Source organism: Urocampus carinirostris, chromosome 7 (assembly GCF_059441175.1).
Source record: "Urocampus carinirostris isolate Australia breed hairy pipefish chromosome 7, RoL_Ucar_1.0, whole genome shotgun sequence".
Lineage (NCBI taxonomy): Eukaryota > Metazoa > Chordata > Actinopteri > Syngnathiformes > Syngnathidae > Urocampus > Urocampus carinirostris.
In genome coordinates, this window is record NC_142355.1 from 29,478,556 (window position 1) to 29,496,049 (window position 17,494).

Consider the following 17,494-nt stretch of genomic DNA (forward strand, 5'->3'; position numbering starts at 1 on the left):
ACAAGACGCTCACTCGTCTATGTGCGATACTTCCCAGGGAAGGCAAACAAGCTTTTCTAATGGTCTGAAATGGGATTTCATTCTGCTGCCACTGCACTTTCTCCATCCTTTGCAGCCCCTCCCCTGCAGACTTCTCCTCCCCTTTGCCCACACATCTGGAAGCCAGCTCATTTATTTATATTTTTTTCCCTTTCTTTCTCCAGAGTCCAACTTTAAAAAAAGTTCTTTACCTTGTCATGCAATTACATCTTAGTATGCAATTATGCTCGACTTTCACCCACCCCTTCAATCTGCTCCAGTGGCGGTGCTCACATGGCAGTGGACAGAAATAGAATAGCTTCAAGTCTGTTTGGACTACGGCCCGGTTCAAACTATGCTCTGCCGCTTGACTGACGGTAGGATGTTGGCTTTCTCCAGCCAGGCCAGTCTGTGCAGATCTGTACTCCAGTAGGGCTGCACAACGCTGCCCCGGGACGGGAAAAACTTAGGAAGGCAGAAGAGGAATCAAATGGTGTCCCTATGAATCCTGGCGGGAACACTTAACCTTCAGAGCACGGCTACGGGGGTGAGTTCAACGAAAAGTTTACTCTGTAGAATGCGACTTGCAAATTGTAAACAGAATACAGATGTTTGGCTTGTGTCTGGTTGGAGAGTTGAGGAAAAGACTTTTTAAAACTTTTAGACAAATGTTGATCAGATTTCATGCCATGATCAGAGGCGTAATATTTTTAAAGTAAATGTTGTTATCCGCTTTTAAAATATTTTTTTGAATCTTTTTCAATTGCAAAAAAAAATACCTAGCTATATTTCAATAAAAAGGAAATATCATCCCCGATGTCCTAACGCAATGAATTGTAACCTTTATCAAACTAATGCACATAACAAAAACAAAACAAACACATTACCAATAAAACACATCCAAAGCATCTTTTTTAAGGTCACTGAACTTTCACTAACTCTGAAATATGATCACACAAAGCTAGCATCTTTATAGGATGGAAGCTAGACTATTTATCAATTAATTGCAATTGACTGATTTGTGTCCTCTTTTCACGATTCAAATCATGCAATTCAATAAATTCGAAATGGATGTAACTGTGATTAAACCCCTTGCGATTTTTGCCAAACCAATGTGTCATAACTGGATTAAGTAGGGGGATTTACTTCTTCCCTTCTGACAAACGCTACTCTTTTGCACTCTGGAAGCAAACGGGGTAAGCCTCAGAGCACCCCAGGAGTCGCAACAATACCCCTTTTTGGTTAGTCGCTTCTTTGAAACTATTTTGCTGAAGGGATTGGAATATTTCTTGGCCTGCTTTCTCACAATACCCCAGTTGCACTTGGATGTCAATTCTGACCCCAAAACCTGAAATCAAAAGATTTAATGTAAAATTTTAATAAGCCAACATCTCCCTTTATTTTAGGCCTCACTACCAACATATTAACATAATCCTAATAGATTCATAATGCCTGGCACTAGACACTTTAAAGCTTCAAGGTCTTTCTGCAGGGTTGCACATTTAAAGTTTTAGCACAATCGCCAGCTTAAATGGCACGCCTATTATTTGCAGCATCCGCACAACTGTCATTGTATACTAATTACGGCACTACTAGTCACTTTTGTTGCTTGATGATTCTTAGTTCGGTTGTCATTGGTCAGTACTATAGCTCTAATGGTATCCTTAATTGAAGTCGATTCTGACGTATTTACGTGTTGTTTCTTCGTTAGTCATAGCTCCTCATTACTGCAGAACGAGTGGAGCTCAAACTACCTGAGAAAAGAAGTATCCTGGGTTTTTAAATACTTATACAGCCAGGGTGATTGTAAGTCACTTTTGTCCTGTTGAATTCAGAACTTTTCATTGGCACTTATAAAACCAACCACTGGAAAAAGTACAAGTCCAAGACAAGCAATTTTCAATTTGTCTTGCCCCTTCATGACATCACAGCAACTAAAGTTACTGTAAGTGAACATGATTGCCGTTTTCGTCTATCACGGCTAACACCAAAATGATAGCCCAGCACATGAGGTACACTTTCTACCACTAATAAGGCTGCTGAACAACACAGAAGAAAAGGGTGTGGCGTCCTACACTGGTTAGGCTCAACTCAGGAGAAAGGCGTTCGTTCTTTGTGCACTCAGCCTGTCACAGAGATAACTGCTCTTTGCAGGCTGCTGAACTTGGTACTCAGTTTTACTTATTTCTAACATAATTGATTTAGTATTGTTCTGTATTCATGGACGACATATATTCAACGATTTATGGTTTGGATAAAACAATGTTCTTGAAAAGGTATTTAAATAAAAACAAAAATTAGATTTGCAATTCGAAAGCAAATTCCAATTGGGTTTAGACCCCCACCCTAAACCTTAGCATTCAGCATTTCTTAGATAAAGGGTGCCTCTATTGGCATCAACTTAAATGCTAATTTGCATTTGAACTCCAGGCCAACTGGGATAAACGGGAACTAAGCATCCTGGCATTTGGCCTGAGGGTCTGGCTGCTGTCTTCAAGTATTACCTTTGATGTCAACAGAGGCAGACAGATGACATCTGAACCCCTACCAGCAACCAAACAAACATTCAGATGATTTATTACTGCCATCAGAGAACCATGGTTCAACTGAAGTACTGTACTGTCATCATGACTGATGTCCCCCTAGTGGGATAACATGGGAATACAATCTAAGGATGGATTTAAAATGTGAGCAAAAGTAAAAACATATTGATTTGTTTTGCTTCCAAGTAGCACGGTCGTGACAGTGATAAAACTTTAGAGAACATTTTTACATGGAAGGAGTTATCTTTAAAATAAAATTGTGCCTCTCCAAATGTAAATAAAAACCTTATGTCCTATTCACATAGTTCACAGAGGAGTCAAACTATTTCAACTATGTGATATTGAGGTTATCAAAATACACTGAGCAGTAAGAAGCATTTGCTGCAGGTCTGACAAAAAGCACAAATGGATACACATACTAAACACCACCCTTAGCGTATGTGCATGGCACATACGCCTTATAGAGAGTCATCAACACAGCCTACAAAATCACCAGGGGCTCTCTGTCCAGTCCGGAGGATATTGCTGCGGCAGAGCTGGCAAAATTATAAAGGCTTCACTAACCCCAGCCACCACCTCTTTGACCTTCTGCCCTCTCGCAGATGCTACAGATCCCTTAAAACAAAGATTGATAGACTCAGAGACAGTTTTTCCCCAGAGCCATTACGGTCCTAAACAAGCACACAAATCAATATCAATATCAAAATATCTTGACTATGTATAAGAAAATGTAAATTCACAAGTTATGTCTTAACTCTTATTTTTGCATAATATTCTTGCTAATGTCATTGCACAGTTTTTTAAATGCATTTATGACTTAGGCAAGTCTATAAAGCACAACAGTACCTTGTCAATATGGCCTATCTATCATATTATTTATTTTCTTTAAGTCGTTTAATACATGTTTATGTTGGAGTCCCACGTCTACTCTAGTTGTAAAAAATGTATACTCCATTGTAATCAATGAAAATAAAGACAATTCTATTCTTTCGTAAAAGACTGGAAACTAAGGCTTAAATTTAAAATTAGATACTGGCGCCGGCAATTGTAAATCCAGGCTCAACATTGGCAATATGTAGCCATGACGTGACTAAAGCCAGCAGAACAAAATATGGATGTAAGAGCGTTCGTCACAAAGCTATAACGTGGGCAACGATGTTGGCAGCGAACTCAATTAGGAGAGTGCAGGTATAAAATTTTGCGTAGGTGGCTCCAATATGGCAGCCGACACGGGACTCCAAGGCTGCCGAGCAAATCAATATCAGAATGTTCGAAAAAGAACAGCGGCTGCAAGCTTTCCCGATCTTGACCTGCTTTTTCATTCGTCTTCTTTAGCAGCTTAACCCCACTTCCTTTCTCTTAATGGGATGGAAATTTCCTGAGCGGGGATTTTGTTGCAAGTAAACCGCCAAAAAAGAAGAGAAAACAAAAACAAATAAAAGAATGGAACTAGAGAACAATTGAAGAAAAAAGACAGATCAAAATGAAAAGCTAAGGGGAAAAAAGTAAAAAGGATAAAAAAGAAATAAGAAAAAAAGGGAAGAAGGGCACGTTTTTTACTGGTCTCTATGATCGCTCATGTTGGATTCAAAATAAGTGCAGATTATTTGAAAGTAACATTAATCCTTTTTGTCAATACAGTAGTTCCACTAAAAAGTGTGTTTAAATGCAGTTCTGTATTGTGCAACCAACTAAATAAATACACAAAATATTAATATTATGTACCAACAAATACTTTTTAAAAACGTAAATGTCATGTAAAAGTAAAACCACACATTTGTGGGCTTTGCCACCTTTCCAATAATAGTATATCAGCCAATTCATTAATTAGTGTAAAATGAATATTATTGCTGAAAATTCAGGAAAATGCAACTTGATTTGATCTCTGGTTTTAGACATGTTTACTAATGATTTGGTTGCCACACTTGGGAATGATGTTGCTCACCCTTATTCCAAGCGACGCTCAAAGACATTGTGTGATAGCTCAGAATTGTGAGTAACCACATGATATTGGTGGGTACAAAATAATGATTGCATGATATGGGTCGATATTTCGCACATTTTTGAAGTAATCACATAATATTGGTGGGGACACAACAATGATTTCTCAAAATTGGTGAGCGTGCCCTTTGTCAATGCCAAAACTACGCCCTTATTATCTGACTGAAACATGCAAGTATGAATTAAAAAAAAAAAAAAAACTTTTTCGAGTAGCATACATATCATGTCATGCACAGCTTGAATTATTTTGCATTCTTTGTATTATTTTACTCCTGTTGACTGTCCATGTGTTTCCCATTTGGCTGGAGCATTTGCTTAAGATGCTGCAAGGAAACGCCCTAAAGGAAAGCTCCTTGAAGTGGTGCGTGTGTTGCCGGGCTCAGATTTGGTCCGGTGGATCCTCCCTTCCCGAGAGTCTGTTTTAACAGTCTCGCCTAAACACTCCCAACTAGTTCACCTCTGACGTCTAATGTCAAACAGCTGCAGTATTGGCTTGTGAGAATTGAAGCAGCAATGATGACACTATGATAGAGACAGATTTCCTTGCAATTAAAGCCTCATCCTTATATCTACAGTGAAAAGATTGACTATTAGGTAAAAAAAAAAGTTCCTCCAATAAGAGACAACTTAGAGGTTTTGTACTTTATAAAGGGGACTTGCTGACACACAGAGAGAGGCATAATGAAAGAGAGAACAAGAGAGAGAAAGAGAAAGAGAGAGAGGGCGAGAGAAAACATATTGAAACCCAGTATGTATTTTAAATTAGTGAATGGGTTTTTTTTGGACTGATTAGGCAGCATGACGAAAGGAGCGGGACACAAATTTTTCTCAGCGAGATGCAAAAGAAGGCAGAGCAGGAGTCCGGTCACGGTACACAAGCATATATTCTTCCTATCCCTTTTTAAACATGTTATGTTAGCATTGTTTTAGTTTTAATCATTCGTTCAAAGACCTATGATATGAGTTGGCCAATCGGCATCTGGGATCTAAAGTTAAGAGGTGCTGGCCAATCGGCGTGAATCTTGTCTAAAAGGTTCCTCCGTGGTGTGCGAAGCATCTGTTGTTTTTTTGTGTGTTTTGTTTTATCTTTTCTTCCTTTAAATTCAATGGCCAATTGGTTTGAATCTTGGCTGCCCAAAAAACGTTTTCTTGGTGGTGCGGGAAGCACAAGTTGTTTTTCAATTCAAATTTTTTTTTTTACATGAAATATTTTTTTTCCCACGAGGGAGTAAACCAGCTAATAACTGAGCACAAAATAGCAAAAGGTCTTCATATTCTGTTGCATCACAAGAGGGTTAACTTTTTGAAATTGGTCAATGAAGGTCTATTTTCATTACATTTCATTTTGTTTCCGCTCTTTATGATAAGATTTTTTTGTTTTTCGTTTATGTGGCAGACTTTTCAAACCTGGCAAAGGTGATTGAACAGCTTGAAAAGATTGTCATGAATTTGTGGGGTCATGTTGTATTGTCTGATCGAGTAAAAAAACAGTCAGGCCCTAAGAAGCAACACACCCAATGATCTTAGGTTTGTAAACCTTTTGTTGTTTTAACTATCAATAATATTTTTCTTATCTAAAACAAAAGAAAATGAAAGTGTTTTTTATTTTTTGTTTGTTTTACATTTATTTATACACAATACTTTGTCTTGACCGTTTTAATGTTAAAAAAATAAATTAATATCCATTAAAATGGATTCATACATCAACAAGATAATTTTATGTCAATCTATTTTTTACACAATTTCTATTGGAAGTGTGCCTTGATATTTACGTACAAAAATATGCCTTGGCTCAAAATTTGTTAAGAAACACTGTTCTAAACTACCATTACAATTTTAGATTTGATAAGATCATACTGGCTAAAAACTTAAAACTTTTTTCTTCACAAATGCATCCATGCCAAAATGTTGACATTAACAAACGGTAGATGTTAACACGCCAACCACAATCAATCTCCCCTATGTAAAAAAAACAAACAAACGACATTTAAATGTTTAAAACTGCAAGAGGCCGACTTTTATCAAAATGGAAATCTAGTGCGGGCAGCACGGCAGCGCGTGTGAGGCACAGTTCTGAGGTCATGGGATCGAACCCTCCTGTGTGGAGTTTGCATGTTCTCCCCGTGCTTGTGTGGGTTTCCTCCGAGCACTCCGGTTTCCTCCCACACTCCAAAAACATGGACGTTAGGTTAATTGGCCAGTCCAAATTGTCCCTAGGTGTGAATGAGCGAGTTGTCTGTCTCTGTGTGCCCTGCGACTGGCTGGCAACCAGTTCAGGGTGTCCCCTGCCCACTGCCCAAAGATAGCTGGGATGGGCTCCAGTACCCCCGCAACCCTGCTGAGGATAAGCCCTGCAGATAATAAATGGATGGAAATCTAGTGCGATCATTGGAGTGGTTTATTCACATCAAACACTAAGCCTAATTTCAAGATAAAGCAGCCACAGACTAAAATACTTTTGTTTTTGTTGTTTAAATATGAAAAAAGAAAAAAGGTCAATTAAAAAAAAAAACAATATATATATATATATATATATATATATATATATATATATATATATATATATATATATTGTTTTATATATATATATCAGTGTGCGTTTTAAGGTGAAAAAAGCAGTAGTCTAACGTATAAAACTATAGTGTTGGTGTGTATGCAAGTACTCAAAGTTTTCAAACAGATCTCCAAATGTCAAGGTATTATAAAGCCAAGCAAGTATCTTTTACAGCAAGGTGTTAATTTCCTACTCGTAAGAGAAAGTTGACCATTGAAGATCAAAAAGTCAAAATGCCCTTTGGCATTGTGATTCCTTTTAGTCTTAGTACGAGAAACACTCAAAGTCTTTCAGATTGTAAAAGATAGTAGGTGTCCCTCTGGCCTTCACTCAATATGTCCATATTTCATGGGTGTTAATAGATGATCAGCTTTCCTTCTATAAATTATGCATAAAGAATGATGCTTGAAGTTTCTAGGCCCCACTGACATGTTAGGCTAGTATCAATGCCATTTGGGCACTCAATCTTACTTGAAGTAGCGGTGCCACACAAAAGCGAGCGTGGCCATTTGTGGCTTGATTGAGAGGCGAGAAGGATGCTGAAGATGATAGAAAGTGCTGCTAAAGCATACAGGACCTTTTTGTATTATTTCAGCCATCTCATAGGAAAGCTCTGGATGGTAGTAAAAAGGTCCTACGGAACAAAGATGGACTGTGATTTAGGGCAGATCAGAAACCGTGTTCTGACCTTACCTTGCTTTTAAAACCCTAATATTAATTTAGGACTGCAAAGAAATTCTTGTAAAAAAACTTTATATGTCGAGTTTCGCGTTCGTTGCAAATTTAGGTTTCTTTTCCAGTAAATTTTATCGTAAACCATGGACCCCATGCAGTGCCAAAGCATATTTGTAGTCATGAAGTCCACTCACACTCACGAGCTTTGCCAAAGAGAACAAACCACCGTCCGTCTGGGAAAGTCAAGTCTTGAATTTAGAAGACTACCCGGGGCTTTTACAGTAAAACCCGCGGCAGTCATTTAGGCTTGGGGGGAAGATTGTGGCTTCCTCAAAACAATAAGGATCATAAAAAAGCTCTCACAAATGCTTGAAAAAGCAAAATGGTGTAGTCTTATCAAATAGGGTGACTGAACAGCAGTTACTTGCTTTTTGTCCAACTTGGAGGCGCTTGACAGGTTTCTCCTGAGTTTATGACTCCAAAACCTCTGGCAAGGTTCTAAAGACGAGTGTGGAGCAGCATTAATATTGTTTTTACATGACATTTTTTATAGCTCTAGACTCTTACTGTGTGCACTGGAACTGCCAGTATTTTCCCAGAGCAGAAAGAAAGATTGAGAAAACCTTTGTGGCAGAGACTTGGGAAATAATAAAAACTCAAGCGCAATGTTGATAACTTACATTGAAAAGGACCTTGGACCTCACACTAATTTTATATTACGTTTGAGGATGAAAGTCAACTCATTCACTGCCAGCCCGGTTAAAGTAAAACTTAAGGTACATAGCCCTCAAATCCAAGGAACAACTTAAATAAACCTTGAATGTTAAGGTTTGAAGGTAAGTTGCATTTAACAGTCTGATAGAAGGTTTAATGAGGAAACCTTTACAAATGTAATATTTGCCCTGATATTCCTCACCATTACAATAGTATTAATGAGCCTGCTAAATTAATTCAATGTCTTGTTGTCCCCAAAAGTCTGGGAGGCTGGAAGGTATTTTGTTGGCCCTATTCAAGGGTTAAATTGGTGTTTTTACAAGTGAAACCACAAAGTTCTGGTTCTGGTAAAGAAAGCAATGATGCTTCACTCGTTGATAAATAGCTTTCTTAATGCGTCACTTATCACAAATTCGTTAGAAAGCTCAGACTTTAGAGTTGTCGTCAAGGCCTATATCCTGCCAGTAAAAGAGTGAAACTGCAGTGAAAAATCATAGCCAGAGGGCAAAATTGCAACTGCGGGAGGTGTGTCTAATGCTCTGCTGCTGTTTTTGGACTGTTGGTTACTCAACAAAAACTGAGATAATGTTTTTGGTTTTGACAAACCTCCGGTCCTTTCAACCCAGAATGCATCACAGATATGTTTAGATCTCCTCCAACCTCAATGTTGAGGTTTCCCAGCAGATGTTTCCTAGGAGAAACACTGTGTCTACTTTCAGTTCTCTGCCACGTTGAACTCTTGGATCCAACAAGTAGGGCAGCACGGCGGCACAGTGGTTAGCGCTTGTGCGGCACAGTTCATGTCATGGGAACCTCCTGCGTGGGTTCAAATCCAGCTCCAGACTTCCTGTGCGGAGTTTGTATGTTCTCCCCGTGCTTGCGTGGGTTTTCTCCGGGCACTCCGGTTTCCTCCCACATTCCAAAGACATGCATTTCAGGTGAATTGGCCGGTCCAAATTGTCCCTAGGTGTGAATGAGCGAGTGAGTTGTCTTTCCCCGTGTGCCCTGCAATTGGCTGGCAACCAGTTCAGGGTGTCCCCTGCCCACTGCCCGAAGATGACTGGGATGGGCTCCAGCCCCCCCGCGACCCTACTGAGGATAAGCGGTACGGCTAATGAGATGAGAGATGAGAAGTTGGTGGGATTGAAACATACCGGTGAAACAAAAGACAGAGGTATTGCAGTTTGGTTGACATGTTATTTAGAAAGTGACAGTTCAGTTCACAAATGGTACAATAGCAAATGAAAGTTGTTGATCGTTTGACAACTAAAACTCAAGTTGACAGCAGACACCGTCAACTTGCAGTATGGGAGTTTTCCTTCAAACAGTTTTACGATAAAACTGAGCGTAAACACGTTTACAGCGGGCTGTGTGTAAAGTGCCATGGGGCGATGACAAGGGCTGTTAGCAACATGTGCTACCACTCACATGGCTGATTACAACTGCTGCGTTTAGGCGGCAGGACCGTGCGCCTGTGTCCAATTTTGTCCGGATGACTCCCCCCTAATCGTCGTGCGTACTACCGCCTCACTGCAAGCCTCATTCATTATTAAACAGCTCGCCATTCGAGCAGGCAGTTGCTTCTCTGGTGTCATGTACCAACAATGATCCCCTTCCCCGTACCCAATTCAGTTCTCAGAAATTTCTCTGTCCTACTTGGGGGTCTCAGCTGCATACATCAGTTCTTTATTGCAGAGTTCGTGCAAATATATTTTGGTAACGGAGCAGCTAAAATGCATTTGGATATTTAACTATCCCAAGAGGTATGGTACAGCTCTTTTTTTATTTGGAAAATTGTAGATGAATCAGTGAAATAACCCCAGCAGATGTTAGCGTAGATGTTAGTTTCTAGGAAGTGGGCATTATCCTCTTGGTAAAAGTTGAACTTTGGTAGCACGGTATCCCCTCAGGTGGCAATGTCAACATATGGTTATCACATTTGACTGTTTTGAAGTTCTGACCTCTACTGTGAATGTCCAAAGGAGTACATTAAACATATTTAGGTCTAACTTGTTTCTAGATGTGAATGTATGTGTGAGTGCTTGTTTGTCTAATTGTGCACTTGGCAGGCGACCTTTATAAGGCACATTGTTATCAGCTTGGCTGGCTCAACTGCTTCCATAAAAAGAACAGCAGATATGTATAAATGGATGGATGATGTTTCCTCAAGTGATGGCACTCATGACTAACTTTTCTCTTTTTACAAATCAACATTAAGGCATATAACAGCAAAGTCTTGAGCCCATTTGAACTCTATTTTGGGACAAAGGGCCAAACTCTCAAGAGTATTGGGAAAAAAACCTAGTCTTACAAAAAACGAATTATCTGAATTTTATGCTTTTCAGACAAGATGGCATGAAAAAATACCCACCAACCCCACCCAATGTGTACAATACTAACCCATGTTCATATGCTGTTGTTTGTAGTTGGCTGAACTGAAAATACAGGAAATATTTCTACTCGTTAAATAGAAGAAATTCTAATTATCAGGGCATTTTTTTGTCAAATCCAATACTGCATAGCATGGTCTCACAGTGTTTTCTCCTTTCAGTAAGCCACAAGCATATCATACAATGATGATACCATATCTTTACAGATTGAAAGGGATTTATTTGACTCGACAGTAATGCATGCACCTCTGTTTATGATCACTATTTATGGTTGGTGGGTGACTATTTCTCCAATATTGTCATTTCTTCGATATCATTACAATGATGCCAAGGGAAAGAATGTATTAAAACTAGAACATAAATGTGATAGCCTTACAAGGCTGTGTGTTTAGTCCTGTCTGCAGCTTGTACGTGAAAAGGTTACTGTCTCAGAGAGCAATAAAAATGTATTAGAAACAAAAACAAGACCAAAACCAGACCATGAGGGTCTGAGAATAGCATCTGTACAATTTGACGTCAGGGAAAAATAACTCTTCTTTTAGAAGGACAGAGTGACATCAACAGTGAAGCAAAAACTTTTCCTGTTGATTCGTTCTTGTAGAAAATAAATAATTTGTATGTTTCTATTTTAAATCTTAGAATATAGCAAAGTAATGGAAGACAGTTATCTCCCAATGGGAAAACATTTAGTTGATTTTCTGCTGATAATAAACCTCCCCCATTGAACCCTGTACTCCACTTATCTTGGATAACATTTTGTATAGTAAATAGAAAAGGGCTTACTTGTTAGCATTCTCCTCATTTTGGGGCTTCCCATGTCATGCGTAAGACATGTCAGCTGCTCGCCACAGTTTCCCATCATTAAGTTTCAGAAGGCGGCTGGGCATGTTAATATTGTTAAGATTTGTGCTGCAGTGAAATGACTGCTTTTCCTCCAAATTTGGTGAATAACGAATCAGGGTGTTACATTTTAGTATTGGAGAAAATGTAAAAAAAAAACCTCTACACGCGTGGAGTGTGGTTACTGCTCTTCGATGGACTTTGCCAGCCCACTTTCTTGGTGCCTTAATAACAACAGCGACCAGGTCCCAACTTTTGCAGGCAGTGTAAAAAGTGTTCATGAGATAGGAGGCTGCATGTCAATGCAATCAGTGGAATGCAGAGTATTTATGAAACCAAAGGAGATAAAGGACGTGGATTGTCAACAGTACTAGACCACCATGACATAAAATGTGTGTAAGAAAAAGCCATGGAACCAATAAAAAAGAACAGATAAACTCTGAGAGTGGGTGATCAGTATAGAATTATCACAACTCTTTACAGATAACCTGTAGAACCAAACTCAGGGAAACCTAAGAGGAAATAAAGACCTTTGTATGGATGTCTTCAAAATCTGGGGTGGCTGTGCTTCAAGAAATGCATGGAGCCAAACGGGGATTATTTTGAAGCAGGTGGTGTAGAATCTGGAAAACCCCCAAAAATGTATTTGTTAAAGAAGACTTTTTCATACACATTAGACAAGTTGTTACTAAAATCACACTTAATTCATACCATCATCAATAAATTTGCATCCATTGGAAATCAGGGTTTCTTTGCCCTAACTTGCACTCTGTCCTTTTGCTTCATTTGAGTCAAGAGTGATTTTTTTGTAAACCTTCATGTCAGTGGTTTGTCACAGAGTCTGCTAAGAGCCGTTCAAGTTTACCACAGAGCAACATGAAAGCAATTGCACATTTATTTTTACACAGTGACTGCTTCGTTTTGACTAAGTGGGAAAGTGAGATCACGGCGTTAATGATAGTTTTTGGGCTTTCTTTTTTCAGACGACTTGGTTGTATTATTATAAACAGAAAATGGCGAAGGACTATAACACAATGGTTTCCATGTGAGCATTTTTTTCCATGTTACCCTGTTATGATTTCCATTTTACAGACAGTAGCTCACCTTATTTTTGTATCCTACTTTCGACTGAATCATCGCAAAAGCTGTCGATATATGTAGTGTTATTTTGGTATAAATCTGGTTGATAACTTTCTTAAACTATTTCAGATCCAATAACTTATCTACTACCTAACTTTTATTTGTTAAGAAAAATAAAACAGGCAAAATCATTTCTCTTGGCCCGGTGAATAACAAAATGAATCCTGGCATGCTATTAAAAGGTACCCAGTTTTCTGGAATTACCTAGCTTGTTTCGCTGGATACTCGTTCTCTAGAATACAAGACCATGCAGGTGTGGAGGTGATTTTAAAATGTGATTTTCTTCATACACATGCAAAAAGAGCTTGTAGTTTTAGCTACCCTATGACATAAGGCTGACACAGAGCATTCCTTTGTTTGGTTCACCTTACTGCTGACATCTCACAGACTTGGGGAAACCCTCAGGCATTGGCCACTCACTTCTCATCACCGGACATGAAAAGAAATGTACTGCCTGGTATGGAACTTAACTGACATGCCGTATAAGCTCTCATTTCTTAAAAGAAATTCCAGTCGTTTGCGGCATCTGTGACACATTGGTATTTAAGACAGGTCAATTCGATTATGTACTGCACCACGCTTTCTATGTGTGATAACTTCTAGTATTTTGTTCCAGAACTTGTCTAGTTTAAAGGGTTTGGACAACCCATGCCCTGCCGTACTGAGTGAACGTTCTGGGAAACTGAAGGGCTTACACACTTTGCTGAAATTGGCTAATAATTTAGTTGAAACTACCATAAAGAGGCGAAACTGTATTGCAGTTGGTGTACGGCAATGTTGGTGAATTTGTTCAAGTGTTATGAATGACATTCTAATTGAGTTATATAACAACAGATTGATCTCACGAGAGCTAGTAATAACATCTGCGGTATGGCTATTTCTGTGTCTGTGATCCTTAGGGCAGATCAATACAACCGACAAACTAGCATAGCAATTTTTTTATCCTTGGGATACATGTGGCTGCCAGTGGATATAGTTGCAATGCAAAAAAAGAGAAACCACTCTCAATGGTTCCACGAAGTCTAATGTACTAGCGTGTCGTGTTGCGTTAGTAGGACGTATTGTCACTTGTCGCAATGTATCAGTTGCTAATTAAACTCCATGGTAAACACAACTTTAGTTGCCGCCCAGTAGGATATCATTAACTAAAAAGGATTAGAGATCGTCTCCCCGGAAGGCGGTGACAGTGAGGGCGGGCTGTGCAGAGTGCATCCGTGGCATCTCCTGCTTGAAAATGGACTAATCCAAATGGGATTCATCAATAAAAACGGGCGGAATAAAGTTGTGGCACTTAAGGCTCAAAGTAGCGAGGAGAGAGGAAGGGAGAGAAGCCCTGGCTGGCAGCCAGCCAATAAATTAGAGGATAGGAAATATGATTCCACTGGTGCACCACAGCAGCCTTGCAGTGACTCCTAACAGAGGGTTGCATTCATAATTGAATTAGTTGCAGGCAAAGAAAGGAAAGACATGAAAGGGACACGTGATGGGGGATCAATACAGAGACGTTGAAGTGGATGAGCCAGTTATTCCTGTTCTTCGCAAGACTAATTAAATGTTTCTTTTATGTTGCAGGTGATAATCTGAAGTGGGAAGGTGATCGAAACAATGGCGACGCCGCAGTGCAGCTCCAGACAGAGCAGCTCGCTATCTTCTTCTCCAAACAGGCAAGTAGAAGGGAGAAAGAGAGGCCTCGCAGATGCAACTGGGCTTGGCAGTGATCTTTACTGTGAGAAATCCACTGGCCAACGTGTCTCAACAGCTGATGCAATTAGATTCTCCATTTGCACCACAGTAAATATTGGTTCCAAAGTGAATATAACTAAATCAAGCTCCACCAGGAATCAAGTCTCAGAACCACACAATAGTCAATCCAAATACCACTTTTTGTTAAAACCCCCAATGGCCATCTGTCAGAGTGGCTTTTACACGACAACGTTCTATTCCCACCAATAAATAGAGTAGTTTGAAAACAGAACGTACAGAATTTACTCGGGCCACTAGCGCTTGGTCATACTTTATTGTGATAATATTTAACAGTCACTGCCTCTATGTCACCATTTTGCAAATGTTATGCAATACCTCTGTCATCAACATACACTATTAATTAGTTATAATACAGGCAACACCAATATCACAGCAATGCAGATACAAGAGCAGCCACATCCACAGAACTCAATTGTAAACTGTAATCCATCGTAAACCGATAACCTCCGTTCGCTTCCTCAAATGGCGTGTTCTGGCAAACCCCAGACAGTCGTTATAAAAACGCCATTGATAACAGCAATAGTCTAAAATAACACTATACCATGAGCAAACAGCCCTCTTTCGTCTCCCTTAGCCCCTGATAATGTAGCAGAAATAAGGTGTGTGGTTGTGCGTCACACTAAAGGATGAAGGATAATATTGGTTGACGGATTCCAATAAGTGTGAGTGGGCATTTGGTCAATGTTTCTAAGCAGCTTTTGAGTATACACAGTCGCACATCATCATTTGACTAATAAAAATCAAACTCAAATCCTTTCCCATAATTCAGGCATGGTTTTAATTTTGTATATTAGATTTGAGACACACAAATGTAAATCAAAGGTCTGTACTTTTTCTCGCAAAACTGTCATATGCCACTATTATCAGCTTTAACTCAAAATGGCACACAAAATAAGAAATAATGACTCATACATGGACCTAATACATCAAGGTCTACTATTTAAAGTAGTGTCTCACATGGGCGAATACACTTGTGACCTCAAACCATCTGGGTACATATCAGAGACCAAAACATTGACCAATCGTGGCATACAAAGTTCCTGTTTTTGGACAAACTACTTGCCAGGGATGACTGAGTCATCATCAAGGAGGGAACATTTTGTAAGAAAGACCGTAAGAGCGAATGCATTTAAAAGAAATTAATTTAAAATCCAAACAAGAGTAGGAGTAATTGCAAAGATATTATATTCACAACGTGAATGGCGTAAAAGCTGCCAAAATTGACTGTATGCCGTTGCCTGGATTCACTTAAAAGGTCGGCCAACAACATCTGTTCGTCATTTGTCTGCCGTGGCTTGCCACGAGGTCCAAAATGGACCAGTCGGAGGACATGGCATTTAGTTAGATGTCAACTTAGGGCAGGTAAAAATCATAGGGAAAATCATACTGTGTGTTTAAGAGTACTGTTAGTAACATGTGCTTTTAACTTCTCCAATGACTCATGTGTCTCAGACACAAGCCAACAGATGGCAGAGACGCTGCCGAGAGGCTTTAAGCGCAGCACAGGGTAACCGGCTGAATATTTGGACGATGTGTATGCAGCTCTACAGCTACAAACTATTGCATAGTATAAACATGGAACCGTGCAAAGTAAATGCATGTATGTATGACTGGGAACATAATATTCTGCTATGATGATATGGCTGTGGATGCAGCATAAAAAACAACATACAAGGATAGTGGGTTAACTGGAATCACAATTTCAGCAAACAAATCCACTTTTAGCTGAGGTCTTCAAACGGGGATAGTTCAATCCTGGGTAAAAGTATTGCCTTTCAAGGAGAACACCTTTCTCTTTCCCTCCAGGTCTAACGTTTTAACCACCAGAGAGGGGAAATCCAGGTTCAGAGAGTGAAAATCCTGTTACACATTGGCTTCAGCTACAGGTGCTAAAAATGAATACATCTGCACAGAAATATTGCCAATGCATTTGCGATATCAGTGCAGTATACGGTTGTGATTCAAGTGAGTGTATCTGTAGTTTAATTCTCTGCGCCTTGGAGAAATGATTGAAGCTGTGGTCAAAGGTCTGTGAAAATTGCAGCGCAATGACTGAAACTGCGATTCAGTTTTCTAGCATGGTACAGTCGTTACATTCCAAAACAATAGTTTGGGAAGCTGCTGATCTTTTGGTTATTTTTTCAGTAATTTACAAGACATTTAAAAATCCATTTTGAAGGACGTTAATTTATTGATTTAGTCATAAAATTGACTGATCTCTTTTTGGATACATCCTAGTTTCTTCCCATTTAGTCAAAACCAAACCCACAATGGGAAATTGTGTGCATGTCAGTGTTTTTTGGTGCCCATATTTCCACTTGGCCAGCTTTTGCGGATGCGGGATCAGGCACCATGGCTACCATAAAAACATATCTGCCACATGATGGGTAAAGCTTACTTCACATTTAATAAATCATATTAAGAGGTTTTGAATAACTAAGTTAGGATATAAGATAGATAAAATAGAGAAGGATTGCTGTCACCTGCTAGTATGGATTTTTTTTTCAGTTAAAACGAATAGAATTTATCTGGTGTGGGTCATACAGTTCGTTTTATTGACACTTTAGAATTTGTCTAAACTTCTGTTCGAAACTATTAATAAAAGTATGACAAAAACTGGCTCATTCATTTAATTGAGACAGTTTGGAGATGTGTGCTTTTAATTATTTTTTTTTCCATTTTTCTTTTTACCTCAAAGGGCAAAAACTAATCGATATCAATGTTAATGTTGTATGCACCAGAAAACTCATCGTCTAACTTTGTTTTTTGGTGTGCTGTGACCATCAAGAGATCAAGAGAAAGTGCTTTCATTGGTAAAACAAGTCCCAGGAGAACAGCGAAGTCTGCTAAACCTG

At 39.2% G+C, this 17,494-nt stretch overlaps 1 protein-coding gene and 1 long non-coding RNA gene across 2 annotated transcripts in view; one reads left to right on the top strand and one right to left on the bottom strand.

The window, feature by feature from the left end:
* Positions 1–17,494, bottom strand: part of LOC148362910 (uncharacterized) — a 38,445-nt gene that overhangs the window by 10,313 nt on the left and 10,638 nt on the right. The gene's annotated exons all lie outside the window — the stretch shown is intronic.
* The window catches only part of insc (INSC spindle orientation adaptor protein), a 46,027-nt gene continuing 28,970 nt past the window's right edge, over positions 438–17,494 (top strand). Inside the window, exons 1-2 of the mRNA XM_088340500.1 lie at positions 438–565; positions 14,448–14,539. Coding sequence (XP_088196626.1) covers positions 14,481–14,539 — 59 coding nt within the window. The 5' untranslated portion in view covers positions 438–565; positions 14,448–14,480. The remainder of the gene's footprint in view (positions 566–14,447; positions 14,540–17,494) is intronic.